The sequence below is a fragment of the Acanthisitta chloris genome, unplaced genomic scaffold, assembly GCF_000695815.1.
Source record: "Acanthisitta chloris isolate BGI_N310 unplaced genomic scaffold, ASM69581v1 scaffold320, whole genome shotgun sequence".
Classification (NCBI taxonomy): Eukaryota; Metazoa; Chordata; class Aves; order Passeriformes; family Acanthisittidae; genus Acanthisitta; species Acanthisitta chloris.
The window spans coordinates 17,919-33,310 of NW_008651974.1; the positions used below are offsets into that span (position 1 = coordinate 17,919).

The 15,392-nt window shown below is 34.9% G+C and overlaps 1 protein-coding gene across 1 annotated transcript in view; it reads left to right on the plus strand.

The window, feature by feature from the left end:
• PHF14 (PHD finger protein 14) overlaps window positions 1-15,392 on the plus strand; it is a gene marked incomplete at its 3' end in the record, with an annotated part of 110,021 nt that overhangs the window by 17,887 nt on the left and 76,742 nt on the right. Inside the window, exons 3-4 of the mRNA XM_009075152.1 lie at window positions 1,061-1,205; window positions 12,355-12,514. Coding sequence (XP_009073400.1) covers window positions 1,061-1,205; window positions 12,355-12,514 — 305 coding nt within the window. The remainder of the gene's footprint in view (window positions 1-1,060; window positions 1,206-12,354; window positions 12,515-15,392) is intronic.

Consider the following 15,392-nt stretch of genomic DNA (forward strand, 5'->3'; position numbering starts at 1 on the left):
TAGAGTTAGAAAAATACATTTGATAGGGCATCTTACACCTTAATTTTATATTTTTTTTCTGGTAGGATGCCACAACAGTTTTGGAAAATATTCACATCTTTGGTATTTTGAACGGATGCCACTTAGGCTTGAACTCTAACCCTCTGCTTTGAAACTATTGCTGATTCTTTGTACTGCAGTAGGTTATTTTTCACTAGTGTGCATAATTTCACACTTCTTTATATACCTTCCTGTCGCCAGTGAAGGTAGTTCAAACACAAGTGAAAACTTTGCAGAAGAGACAGTGGCTGTATCTCACAATGGAAATAGGAAGCCTAGATGGCTTCTGTGTTTCCTTAAAGTAGTTCCCTATTAAAAGCCACATTCTATTTAAGTGCTGTTGTTCATATTGCAGGTTGCCAGAACATAGCAGTGTACTTGTTCTGCAATTCCTTATTCCTGTATTTAATTAGAAGAACATCGTACTTGTTCTGCAATTTTTTATTCCTGTATTTAATTAGAAGAACATAAGTTGTTAGAATTTTAATAAATCATAGGGGTTTGTGTAGAGACATATAAATTTGGATTACAACAAAATCATACTGTTGATAATTTGTCATATTTTATGTAAGTGAAAACTTGGCTGGTTGTGTTAGCTGTTTGCTTCTGGATTTTTCAGATCCATGTGATTCTTTTTTTAAATGTTAACAAAATGAAGGAACTTTCCTGAATGTTGGAACGTGTGAGGGTCACCTTTGGCCTTTTTTTTAAATGGTTGCTTAGGTGTTTCTTTGTGTACAACATAAATGGTTTAAAGACATATGTTTCTGTTGTAGGAAATAACTCTTCTCTGGCCTTTGGATCTTAACAGGTCTGTAGGTTTATTGAGATCCAGCTATCCTTTCTCTCAGGTCTTCTTTTCATAGATGAAGTGTTTTGAGTGTTTTGACAACAAAGAAAATAATTTTCCATCTTTTTTTGATTGTTATTCAAAAATTGAGCAAATTACAAATCTTCTGTTTGTTTTAAATAAAATTGAAGTTCCTGGTGTAATCTATGTGTCTTCATTTTTCAATATCAGGACTCATTGATCCTTGAGAAGTCTCAAAATTGGAGTTCCCAGAAAATGGACCATATTTTGATTTGTTGCGTTTGTCTTGGAGATAACAGTGAAGATGCTGATGAAATAATCCAGTGTGACAACTGTGGAATAACAGTGCATGAAGGTAATACTACCCTTCATTCTCATTGCAGGAGGAAAGCATATGCTTTGCTTTTAATAAAATTTTGACTTGCTTTCTTCAAAATAAGTGAAGCCTTTTTACTCTGAGATGTAATTTTTTGTACTGCTACATTGTTCTTTTTTAGTGGTGTAACACCCATCTTCTACTTTAGTCAAGCAAATATAAGCACCTGCAGAACAGGACATGCTCTGCAGATCCCAATGCAGTGAATCACAGTCTGCAAATATTGGAGCTATATATACACTGTGTTTTCAGGGCTTTAGGATATTCTGTTAAGGTATTTTTGTCTTACCTATTTCAGCATATGAATTTGATTGTGTAACTGGGATAAAAGGTCATGAGAATAGGAGGTCTTCTAAAAGGAAAGATAATTTGACCTATATTTTTGCTGTACCAAAAAAGCAGAGAGATGAGGAAGAGGAAAGGAATTGTCCATGGTGTTTAGTTGTGAAGACAGCTGACCTTGAACTTCCTTATAATTTTCACTGATGAAACAGGGAAGTTTTGAAGTTAGAACATACTCAATTTCATCTTTTGGTAATTCCTCCAATATCTAGACTATGTGTAATAAGTGTAGGAGGTCTGGTTTATTATCTTTAATTTAAAGAAACACTTCTAGAATAATTCTTAGATGAAGGTATGGAATTTTACCAGCCTTACATGGAAAATGAGACTGTAATGTGTGTTGTTGCTCTTTTCTCTTGAGGTTGGAAGGTAGGGTAGGTCCTAACTGAGAGAATCACACCTAATTTGTTAAAAACAAAGCTTTTTTTTTTTTCTCCATTGATCCGTTTGATGCTTTTTTCCTGGTATCCTGTACTGTTATAGGACTTCACCTTTTTTCTAAGATTTCCCTGGAAAATGAGATAGGCTACTTCAGTTCTTGAAATTAAAAGAAGGTAGGCTCTCGTTCTTCAGAAGCATGCAAGGTATTTATTTAATTTATGTGACTCCCTGCATTTGAAATCTTTTTGAGCTGTTTAGCATGCCTTTCCAGGTAGTAAGAGATTTTATTTCTCCCCTACTCCCCCTTAGTTTTTTCATACTAGATAGAAAATTATTTCAAACCAGTATTTTTCATGCATTGGGATGTAGTTCAGTCCTTTGTTTGGCATGTTATGAAACTGAGATGGAATTTCTGTCCTCAGGTGGCTTATATTAAATGTCCATGTGTACTTTTAACTCCTGAACCTGTTGTGGTCTTTTGAAGAGCTAAGCCATACTGACAATGTTGCTTAGAGAGCAGTTTAGTTGACCTTATTTATGGTGAGCTGAATCACACTCCAGGTGCCTTGGAGAGCATTAGTCAGGTCATACTGTCTACATGTGTTAGGCTCCTAAGTTTAGGTGTTGGTATGCTTGCAGAATTCTTTCCTCTGTGTCCGTGAAGTTTTTTTGGAAGTAATGTGCAGAATATATTTCATTTGAGATGCAATAAGTGACTAAAAGTTAATTTTACAGAGTCCTGATTTTCTTTTCCCTCCCTCACCTAGTCTAATATTAACTCCTGAGGAAAAAAAACAATTTCAAAGTGTCTGTTGCTGATAGCTATGAATGCCTACTTAAGAATTCCCCAAACATTACATGTAGTCAATACATCTAAACTCTAAAGCTGTGGAGCTCCCTGAAATTTTTCTGTAGGATTTTATTTAATGATTGTGTGGTTAGTATTGCTAAAGTGCTGAATGGTTGTGATAGAAAAATGATCTTCTGCCTCTTCAGAATGAAATGATGGCAAATTCGGTTTTTATTCAAGAGGAGTGCCCTAAAAATCCCCAAAAGATCACTTGCTCATTTTGTTTAGTTTACTGAACCTTAGTTCCTACAAAAGGCAAGATTATAACTGGCTTTCATCTGCAGGAAAATAGATCCATGGTTCAAAAGTCACTTAAATTTTAGTAGTTGAAAATCTGTTGAACAGTAATTGCTGCTATTCTTCTTTTTACAGTGTTCTAGGCAAAGATTCCATATAGTCCCACTGATACAAAGAGTACAATGCGTGTTTCTTTTGTTGCTATTGCAACAAAGTAAAATAGATTAGTATCAGAAGATTTAATTTGCTAGTTTGTTCTGGGAAATTCTACAGCCTGTACTAGCCAGTTTACTATAGAGGCTGGTTAATTTTTCAGCCTTACGGTTCAATGTTTAGCTCTTTGCAATTGATTTTAATAATAACAACTTAAAAGCATACATAAAGCATTTGGGATGTTCTGTTTGAATAGATCAAGTCTTAGAGAAAAATAAGCAAACTGTATTAGGTGAAAGTAATTGATGACTATCATAAAAATGTACATTTCCCTGGCAACAATTTGAATTCTTTGCCAGTTCTGTGCCAAATACAGTTTGGAGTTTTACTTGGTGTTTTATGTGTGTATTTCATTGCTAAATATGTATATCAATTTGTAAATACATGAACTTCATTTCAAGTAGAAATGAACATTTGTTTTGGTGTATTTTTTCTGTGCTTTGATATTTTATAATGTAGTGAGCAGGTGCTATTTTAAGTCAGGGCTTGTTTCATTCATGTGTTAAAATAATTGCTTGCAGCAAATAAAAATGTTCTAAAAATTTAAGAACCTTTGAAGCTGTAGTTTCAGTGATCTTATAAATACATGTGTTCAATAACTTGGAGATTTCTGCACTCCTGCCCAGTGGCCATTGATTGGCTGTATTACTTCTGAATGTGTGAGTAGTACACGAAGACACTGCCTGTCATTTGGAAGTTGTAGTCAAAACCAGCATATGATGCAACAGTTATCAGTCCTGTTGACCTAATCATTCAACTTGGGTAATTTCCAAAAGAAAATTGAAAAGTAGTTGAAATGATAATTACTGTCTAATCATATAAACATTGCTTGCAACCTTGAGAATTATTTTTTTATTGTTAGTAGTGGCAGAGTTAACTCTTAATGTAATTGGCTTTAGTCTGTACCTTGTAACTCTGTGCCCAGATCATGGTCATAGACTGTTACAAGGAGTCCTTTGTATTCTTAAACACAGCTGCTTTGTAGTTAGAAAAATGTGTTCCAGTAATCATAGAATCATAGAATTTTAAGGGTTGGGATGGACCTTACAAATCATCTAGTCCACACCCCTCCTGCCATGGACAGGGACACCTCCCCACTAGACCAGATGGTAAGTGAGTCTGTTTTGTAAACACATTGAAATCCAAGAATTTGCTTTTGTTTTTGCAGGTTTCCTTTCGTAGGTGGATTGCTATGGCTGCATGTGTTCTAAAATTTCTTCTGATATTTGAGCTTTTGAGTTTTTCTGAAAATGCACTTTCTAGCACAGTATTGAATGAGGAGGCTTCTATTTATGAACTGGATAGAAATTGATGCAGTGATGTTTACCTGCAGTTGGGAAGAGTAATACACCCATTTGCTGCAAACTGATTTTGATTCTTAGCAGTTTGCTTTTCCCTAGAAGCAAACCTAAGATGCCAGTTAACCTGAAGTGCTCAAACAAAGCTGCCAGAATACCACAGGGTTTTCTTCATAGTTTTTGTATGCAGTTTCAAGTGATATTATAAATGAGTATGTTTTCTTTACTTTTCTATAGCACTGTAGATAATTGTTTGCAAGGAAGTGCAGTCCTTTCACACCCTACTGGGGTCCCACCCCAGTGCCCACATAAGGATGATATTGTCGATTGGATTGTTCTTTGCCTAAATACCTTATTTTCTCCTTCCTTGTAGACTATTACAGAAAACTGTTTTGTGACACAGGGAGGGGTCTTATGCTCTTGGCTTGTGCCTTTGTGGTCTGCTGAAATGGAAGTTTCTGTCTACCACAGAAGCATTCAGGTGACCGGAAAAGGTTTTTCTATGAGAGCAGCCTCTCTTTTTAATATGAAGTTGTTAACTAGCTGTGAAAATGGGTCCAGCCTACTTCTTCTGGATACCCGGGCTCCCTCCTTTCCCAGGGGTGCTCTTGCTCTGCTTGTAGCTGCTGGTCAAAGGGCAGGTCCCATGTGGTAGTGTAGTCCCTTTGTGTGAAGATGAGCCTTCCAGTTGCAGTCCCTAACTGGCTGCATGCCAGCATAGTTGTTGGCAAGAATCCATTACCCTCTTTTGGAGGGTAAGCTAATGCTGTCTTGGGTTTTAAGCCAGGCAGAGTCCAGATCTCTATTCTCTCTTACGCTGCTAAGTTTTAGCTCTTCTAATGCAGGGTAACTTATTGCTGGGCATGCTGCTCTGTTACTCCTGCACCCAGGTATTTAGTACTGACACCTTTTGAGTACCTGGTGCAGCAGCTTCTTTTTCAGTCATAATTTGTATTCCTGTTGGATTGCATGCTTGCATTAATGAACTATTACATAAGGTCTTCCATGGGAAAAGAAGGGTGATAACTCATGTGGGAACAACACTGTCAGAGCTCATGTGGAAACAGCAGTGCCACCAAGAGTTAGCGGGGGATTCTCATTCAGACCTAGAGTCATGGACCATTAATAAACACCTTTACTTCCTCACTGATAAATTTTGAGATTCTGGGAAATTCAGTTTCCTTACCAATACAACTATTTTATGTTGTTTATATCATCTGCATGGCCTGCATCACTTGGATAGAAGGTGTCTTTGTTCTGCAAACACATGTCCAAAAATCTATACTCTGTGCAGCAAAATAACTGGTTCAAAATGTAACTGCCTTTAAAACTGCATAAGTGGCATACATGCAATGATAATTTAATATTGACTCTTATACATTGTATTCATCTGTTATGTCTAAACAGCCTGTAATTAATTAATAAGTCCCTTGATTAAAAATTTGTTCTCATTTCAGGTATCAGCCTGTCCCCATCCAGTCCCTCCCCCCAAAAAAAGGGAAAAAATATCTTACTGAATTTCTACAGTTGCTTCTCAGAGTTTTTGCTTCTGTTTGAAGATAGTTCTCATTTCTTTTTATAAAGATCTTCTTTAGCCACTAACTCGTTATTTTGGATAAATGCTTTTGTGGTACAATCTTGTAATAGCAGGACACCCCCAACTGGGGTGTCAGTTTTTTTGACATATTGATTGCAATATGTCTGTAGAAAATGTGTGGCTCACATCATAGCATGTGCCATAACTGTAGGTAGTACACTTGCCAGCTGTTGCCCTTGAGTTAGTTGCTGTGAGTTAAATGAGAGAAATTCTAAATTTTTTCAGCTGTTTCTTTTCCATCCCCTGTCTTTACTTCTTACTTTACTTTGATGTATATGTCAGGGAATAAAATTTCTCTTGCTTAAAGCAGTGGTGTAGTCACCATATGCTTTGCAGTGTAGTAAAACATTTTTGCATTTTAATTTTGACCACTACTGTGGTCTGCTGCTGTCTGGTATAAAAATTCATTTTTCAAAATATTGTGCTTTAGTACTCTCCACTTAATAAAAATACTGTTCTGAATTTATGATGCATGAAATTATTGATGTATTTATTTTAAGCTGTTCGTCCAGTTACGGATTGAAATATATTTTGAATAGTGTGATCTCATAGCATTCAATTTTGCAAACCTACAGTTTACCATAAAGTTCATGTTTTCATGATCTTTACAATAAGTCTCACAGTATATGTAGGATATAATTAATGTATGCAGATATCCTATTTGGCAAAAAATTACCCTCCCAGAGAAGTGAAGGAACAGATGCCGCCAAGGCAAGAATTAGAGCTCCCTTCCCATTTCCCTCAGTGGTATAAATTTTAGAACAATTGTTTTAATGGTAGCATTTTAAAGTGTTTGCAATTTCATTTTATTGACCATCACATAAAAAATAAGCTATTGACAGAGTAAAATGGCTTTAAAATCAGGGAATAAAATCGTTTATTTTCTGTATATAGTGACATACATTCAATAGACAACTTGGCACTAATAGTAATAAATAGATGCCATTAGTGGAACAGTAAATGTTGTGAGAATTTTGATTTCTTGACTTTCATGTGTTTAAATTCATAGCATAGTATCATAGTAAACCAGCTTTACCGTTTAGCATAAGAGGTGTTCAAGGACGTGGCAGACGTGGAGGAGTTATGGTACAGTAATCTAATAGTGTACAAACATGAGGATATAATGAACTGCAGTTGAAAAGGAGATCTTAAGGGTATTCTGAAGATCCAAACTTGAGAATCTTTTGTGAAGACTAAAGAGAGGCAGCATGCATTTGAAGCAGAATGTTTAAAAGTTGTTTTATTTTTGTCTATGTATTTTCCACTCAAGGGTGGGTGGTTGCTCAACGCCAACTGGGTCACAGATGCAGGGATAGTAACAGAAACCAAACATGTCCTTTACAAGGTGTGTATCCTTTCCTCTGTTATCCTTAAGTTAATTTGTTAAGGATAACAGCTAAGTTGTGCATTGCCTGCACAATTGTGGTGCTGTTAGAAAGAAAATGAAGATTGCCTCCTGGTTTTTTTACTTGTAGTGAGCCCTTAGGTACCTTTCTGTTCTAACACCAGCAATTTCCAATAATTCATACAGGAAAGTTGAACAACTTTACTTGGTCATCAACTTAGCCTTTCAATGCTAGAATGGAATGATTTACCAAGTAGCAGCTTCATTTCTGCATGTCTCTGCATTTTAAAGACGCATAAAAGTAATGCTTTTTAAAATTTTTGTTAACAGCACCAAAATAATTCTTTCAGCATAGCAAATGAAGGCAGATAGTAGTAAGTGGAACCTTTGTTGTAGTCAGCATTTTTAAGGATCCTATAACGATCTACTTAAAGAGGTAACTATCTGTTACAGATAAAAGAATATTGCATGATAAAAATGTGAAAATACAGCTGTTTTTAAAACCTTCAAACTCTTGATCTTGTAACTTTTTAGATAGATTTGGGCAAAAGTGCATTTAGATTTTTTTATCAAGTGCATTTTGTACTGTAGGTCTGATTTAACGCACAAAAATTCAGTAGAAAACACTTTTTCCCCAGTTTCAAAGGGGAAATAAAAGAAATACTAATCCCTTAGCATGACTGTTTTAAAGGTACTTGAATTGGAAGTAAAAACTACTGAATCGGTTGTTTAGAACTCCTAAGTTCATCTTTTTCACTAGTGTTAAATAATTGTATCTGCTTGGTTGAATGCATTTGATAATCTGTTTATAGACAATACTAAATTTTGACAAGGTGTTTAAAGAATTGTGTTCTTTAAAAATGTGATTTTATTCGGACCAAACTAGTTTTTCTGCCAGCAGTTTATATTGCAACTAGTGGAAACAAGGGAAGAAAGAAGGTCAGAATATTAAGGCATTTTGGGTTTTAATTTTGGTTGCTAGTTAATACTCAGAAAGTAGATTTCCATTCCTTGGAAAACTGAAAGATAGTGAAGTTTTCTTGTTTCTCATTATGTTGGAACAGTTTTGACCTGATGCAGTTAGACTGCAGAATTAATAGGTGTCTAGTACAGTAAACACTGTAGTCATAGAATCATAGAATTTAGGGGTTGGAGTGGACATTACAAATCATCTAGGCGTTCCCCTCCCCCCCCCCCCCCATGGGCAGGGATAGAGAAGTAAAGGAACTTACAGAAGGAACTGGAGTATTTAATCTGGAATAACTAGCACATGTGATGTGAGCAGTAGTTATGGGAGGATAAGTTTATGTACTTGCTCTGGTTTGACTGGCCACACTTCAGACTCTGACATTCCAGGTGAGTGCTGTAATCATCCTAACTCTTCAGCGTATCAAATACACTTGGGCTGAAATTCAAAGTTTTAGCAAAGTGGATATGTTTCTCCAGTAGGATTTTGTTCTGAAACTGCTTTTGCCTTCATATCTCAGTTGAAGTGATGTCACGTGGGACTTTGTTCCGTGTACATGAGAAGAACATTTGCATCTACTCCTTTACACACCTGACATCTAAATCTGAAGTGTAATCATGAATGTGTTATGTGTCATTCTTTAAAATCGGACAATATATTTAGTCATTGAATATTTTTTTGTTCTGAGTTATTTTTCTGGTTTTGAGTCATGAAAGTTTTACTGTTTAAAAATTGAGCTACTGGTAATTTTTTGTTTCCCTATATATTTTTGGCTTGCAAGGATCTTTTACTTCTGATTTTTTGAAGGAGTTTAATTATTTTCATATATATAGATACTGATTTTTTTGATGTCAGAACCAGGAGCAATATTCGTCATCTATTTATTGTTTGTAGCTTTACAGATGTTTCACAATTACAGCTGTTGACAACATTTGTATTATCTATATGGAAATTACACGATGAAATGTGATCTCTCCTTTGGTTTCTGTTATCACTTAACAATCCAAAAGCAGCAAATTACTCTTTTTAGCAAGCGTAAGAAAAATTCTGGGTTAAAATACTTGTGTGTCCTTAACAAGTGGTTTCTAATTAGTTTTGAGACTAAGCTCTTCATTTTGTTAAGTGTTGTTAGATTAAATTTAAACTTCAGCTGTTGGGTCCCAAGACTTGAATAGAAATTATTTATGGTGCATTATCTAATTATCTATTTAAAATACTGTTCATAAAGCTGGGGTTTGTTTCAGTATTTATATGTATTAGTTCTAGCTCCTCCTGGAAGATAAACTCCAGACATGTTATGTAGAGTTCAGGCTTACTCGAGAGCATACTGAAACTGGTCCATGCCACTACTCAGTCAAGAAAATTTACAAAGTACCTTCTCTGAAACCTTGCTCTGAAGGTTTTTTCCTTCATGGTTAGAGGTACCAGTCTCATGTATGTTGGTATTAAAATCTACCACTGAGTGCAGTGTTTTATGCAGCTGCATAGCCAACATGGTTTTGTATTGCAGTTTTGGTTCTATAGCTTTATTTGGCAGTGTATACCCTGTTCAGAAGCAGTCTTGGGGCTGGATTTCCTTTTCTTCAGCTTTGTTGTGGACCAGATTGTTTGAATCTATTTATCAGCAATGATTAATGGTAATCCAGTCTGTTTTCTCAAGCTAATGACCACACTTTTTGCTGGTTGTTACAGTATGGTGTTTAGCTCTTGCTAAACAGCAATTAGGGAAAAGAGTAGTGTCTCTTTGCCTGTCTGTTAGAGATCTTAAATTCTTTAAAGCTGTCACTAAGATTTCTATACAAATAGGCACAAAAAATTGGGTTAAAAATATGAAAATTTTTTAAAATCTACTTAAGAAAAGAACCTAGATTTGTCTTATTAAAGAAATTTTTAACATGTTTAATGTTAACATATGTGATAAGGATGGAAATAATTACAGCAAATTTGTATCATTTTCTAGGAAGAAGGATAAACAATAATCAGGTACAAATGACTGATAAGTATAATAAGGTGACTGTTTCAGAATGAAGGTGAGACAGTTTGTGGGAGTCACCATTCTGATTTCAGCAGACTGATGGCACTCAGGTTAGGAAAACAAATCTAATTACTGTCGGTGAAGAAGCATCAGTATTTGAAAGAAAGTGATTTTATTCTGCAGTGTACTACTGCTTCTGTAATGTCAGGGAATTTTTAGTAAGTACTTTTAGGAAAGTGTGTATGTGTTAATAAGTCTGAAGGAATTATAAAAAGCTTAATGATTCATCAACTCTTATGATATCAATGGGCTGTGTGTTTGTGTTAACATTAGTGTTACTGCTGAAATGGAGATTTACTGGCATGTATTCATCACTGTGTTATTAGAAATTTAAAAATTACTTTCTGGAATGCTGCTTAAAGCTGATATCACATTATAAAGAAAATGGAGTTACCTTATGTGTCAGCCATACGATCTTGTATATCCCTAATGAAATTTGTCTTTGAATGCACTTCTGTGCATTACTTGTCCATTCATTCTGGAATACTTTTATAATGAAAAGAAACATTCTGCCTTCTTATTTTAATTCTTATTGATGAGTCTCATTCTGTAATGCAAGACTGTATTTCTTAAACAGTTCCTACAGTGTCACTTATTTCCTGAATGTAGTTTCAGTCTATTATGCAGACCTTTTTGTGACAAGGAGTGTTAGAGCACTGTTGCTATTTTATTACAGCCAGCAGGTAATGAAGCAAAGTAACAAATCAGGTTGCTATTTAATTTCAGAATTCAATAATTTAACTGTTCTGCAAGCACAAATGTTGACTTGATCACTGTATTTGACAAATAGCTGAATTTAATCTTTTAGTAAAGTCTCTATTATGTTTTAACTGTTGACAAATAATTTTCCTCTTACTGAATAACAGCTAAACGTTAAAAATGCGGGATATGCAAAAATACAGTTTTGTGGTGATAAGCTTTAAGATTTTCCTTTTTGTCATTTGCAGTAGTAGTAGTACAACTCTTATTTTTGCACAAAATTTAAATAACAAGCTTCTAAATCACTTTAAAAATACTGCTTTCTTAAATTTATGGTAATTTCCATGCACAGGCACCTTAACAGTCATGAATAATACAGTGGATATACTGAAGAGAAATGGAGAAACTGAATGATTGAGTCTAGCTATAATTTAAAACCAGGTACAAATGAAAGTGATTAAGAAAAAATAAATGTATTTTATCAATTACCAGTGTGGTGTCTCAGAATTGTCAATCTGTGCTCCACAAATTGTACTTCGGTTTTGAAGTTGTAGAAGGGTTTTTAAGCTGCGTCCTACAACTCATAAAGTAGGTAAATAGTGGGTTTTACTTCATGTGTGTATTCTCTCTTAGTTGATTTGGATGCTGAATGCAAAGTGAAAAAGTGAAGTGCATATTTGTTGAGCGGATTCTACTGTCATAATGAACCTCTAGGAAAAAAACAAACCACTCTCTCAACCCTCACGTCAGTAATGTTCATTTTCAGGGAGAAGAGCTTGTTGCATTTAACTTGAAGAATATTTCTTTATTTGAAAAAATGTACTGAGTTTTTCCCAGTCTTTGTTGGTTGCTTTAAGTCTTCTTTTCTTCTTAATAGATAGTCTGGAAGAATAGCAAGTGTTGCTAGAAGAATGAAGTAAAGTAGTATTGTTTTTCAGTTGTAATCTAAGACAATCACATAAAATGGATCACTTCTTTGCATCAGCATCTCTCTAAAATGTAAATTTTGCACTAATGATAATATTTGCAGTGTTGTTTCAGTAGTTTTCTCAGTATCATTCCTCTGAACTTGTGTGTATGTTTCCTCCTGAAATCCTAACTGGTAACTGTCTACTTCTATAATTGTCTTTTCTTATGTTGGTCTTCCATTTATTCTGTGTGTAGGTTGCTATGGTGTTGATGGAGAGAGTGACTCTATCATGAGTTCAGCTTCAGAAAATTCAACAGAGCCTTGGTTTTGTGATGCATGCAAATGTGGTGTCACACCTAGTTGTGAATTGTGTCCCAACCAGGATGGGATCTTCAAGGAGACTGATGCAGGCAGGTAAGACTTGAGTAAGTGATGTTTTGAATTTGATGTCATCTTACATTAAAAAGATTGGGTTTGGCCCTAGTCTGTTTCTGTAGGAGACAGCTCCATAAATTAAACCTTGTACAGCCTCTGCTCAAGTCTATTGACTTCGAAGTATGATGTAAGTGGGAGGAGAACTGCATGCCTTTTTTTTGTACGAAATCGAAAGACTGGGTTGGTAATGCCAGATAATGGGAAAAAGTAACATAAAATTATATTGAAGTTGTGCTAAAGGTACTCAGACAGACCTAGTATATTATGATTATTTTGAATTATGAGAGTTATATTCTTGATTTTTGAGAATATGCTTTGCTTCTGTTAATTTCCAACCAGAGGCTGCTCTTTAGAATGGAATTCAGGTCTAATTTGAGAATAAGCAGATTAATTCTCATGTGATGACTTCCATCCCTGTTACATTTGGAAAATAAATTAAGATGTAGGTATTAATGATAACTAATTCTCTATAATAAAGGGGAGAGCAGGATTATCAATGATGTCTGATTTCTGGCTGATGTTACTGGGTTTTGCTGTGTGGTTTAGTTTGTTTTTTTTGTTTTAGTTTGTTTTTATAGATCATGACTATTAGGGTCTTTTCCCATACATTTTACTATTGTATAAATTGCACATGTGTGGTAATATACAAAACTTTCAGATATAAGGTTTGCCATAAGCTTTTAAAATGAAAAAGTTACATGAGTGAGTCAGGATTTGTTGTGAATGGTTTTTACCTCCTAGAGGCAGTACTGCTTCTTTTGAAATTCTTTTGGGGTTCAGAGCCTCAGTTTCTGGTCTGTCTTAGGTGCAAGAGTGTCTGTGCATCTCCCTTATAAACCTTTTATGCAATTAAACATTGTGCTTTTCAGTTCTATTTTCCATTTTAATAGTAGTGCTTCTATATATGCAAAAAATTGTTTTTAAAGACTAGAATTGTCTAACAGGAAATGTGAAAAACAGTATCACCTGGCAAATTTTATTTCAACCTTTTTTTTCTTGTGTTCTGTAAGTAGTTTAAACACTATATATGTAATGTCCCATATAATCCTAATAGAAACTATTTAGTCAGCATTTTAAAAATTGCTTAAATTTCTTACTGTAAAATGGTGGTTTGTTTTTGATTAACCTGGAAGTATTTTCTTTGTGACCCAGGTTGTCTGTGCAGAAGCACATGCCTGCCTTGGTGATCGTGGGCATTGCCACAATCATTTATTACTGTTATTCTATCTTTACCTGCTATATAATGTGATATCGCTATCATGGATAAGTTTATTCTCCCAGATGAATAGAGCTTATGTACTAGAAACAACAAATACTAATTGCTAATAGCTGATTTACATTACTGATATGTGAAAATTCCTGTGCTCTCTTTTTATCATTTATGTACACATTTGAGTACTCAGGGGTAGGGGAACACTATGGACTAAGGGTAAGGTCTTGGGGCAGGAAATGTCTATTATGTTTTCATTGTACTCGGTAAACTGCAACCCACTTCTGGGCTTTTCTTGAAATATTAGCAGGAAGAGACTACTAAATAACAGACTGCTTTTACTCACCATTGGTCTTCATCCCTTTACCACCTTTTTAAAATAAATTCTTCATATGCATAGGTGCTGGAAATTACACAAACCAAACTTACTCGGTTTCTCTTCATAATCAAGTTGGAATAGTTTCTCTCTTCCTACATGGAAGGTGAATCACTATAATAATGAGGTGCTTAATTTATCAGCAGAAGTCTTTTCACATTAACCTCTCAGTTTCACAAGTATAAATGTGAATTTATGAATTTTTTCTTCTCAAAATGCTATTATCCAAAAATATAAATTCTGTCCTTGTTTCAGTATGGAGTTTTTCTTCTTCCCTAATCAACATCTGTCATCATTGCTCCAAGCTAAATGGATGGTAAAGTAACAAGGAAGATTATTCTTCTTTGATTACCCAATTTGTCTTAATTACAAGCTTCTAAAACATGTGCAGCTAAATAAATGAGCAGGAAAATATTTAGAACTGGTATTAAAAGCAGCTGAAACTGCTTCAGCTGTGAACTTGACTGACTTGTGTGTTTTTTAATAAAGATTCAGGTCTGAGTTCGCATATAGGTGGTTAAAGAAATGAGGCACTTGTGTGCCAATCACACTGAAATGGCAGTTTAAATCTGTAATACTGTAATTCTTAGGTGACATGTACTAAAACATTTCGAGAAGGTCAGTATGAAGCAAGCAGCCAGCTGTTGGGTTTATCATAGATAAAACTCCTACAGAGTGCAGCAGCATTAAATACACCAGTGGAGCATGAAAAAACTGTGCAAATTAAATTGAGAAAGCAGCTGCTTGTAGAAGATGTGTATCTTTATATTGAACTTTTTCAAGGTACATTTAGGAGGCTGTATTAAAATTTACTATCAAAAATCTCCAAGCAGAACCTTGGATTTTTGTTAAGAATAGTAATTATGGAGGTATGTAACTTCTGTTTATGAAGATTTTTCTACATTGCACATCTTAATTTGATGGAAGAGTATAGAAAAGAAGACCTACAGAATTCAAATTTTTTTATTTATAAGCCAGCGGTCTCTTTAATGTCAAGGTTACAGGTCTCCTTCCGCATGTGGTATTCTGCTTTTTAAAAAAGTATTATTTTCTTTTGTAAACAAGTGGAATATACTAATTTAAATGAGTTATTTATTTAGTAAATGCATAATGTTGACCAAAATACGCATTTATGCACATGCGTATGTCTTTTTTAATAGAAGAACATCTCATAAAGGTATAATAGTGACTCAGAACGAGCCATTGCCACTTCTGGATACAGCATGGAAGGGCAGAGGTGGTACCTAGTACTCCATTGCTCCCCAGCAGGA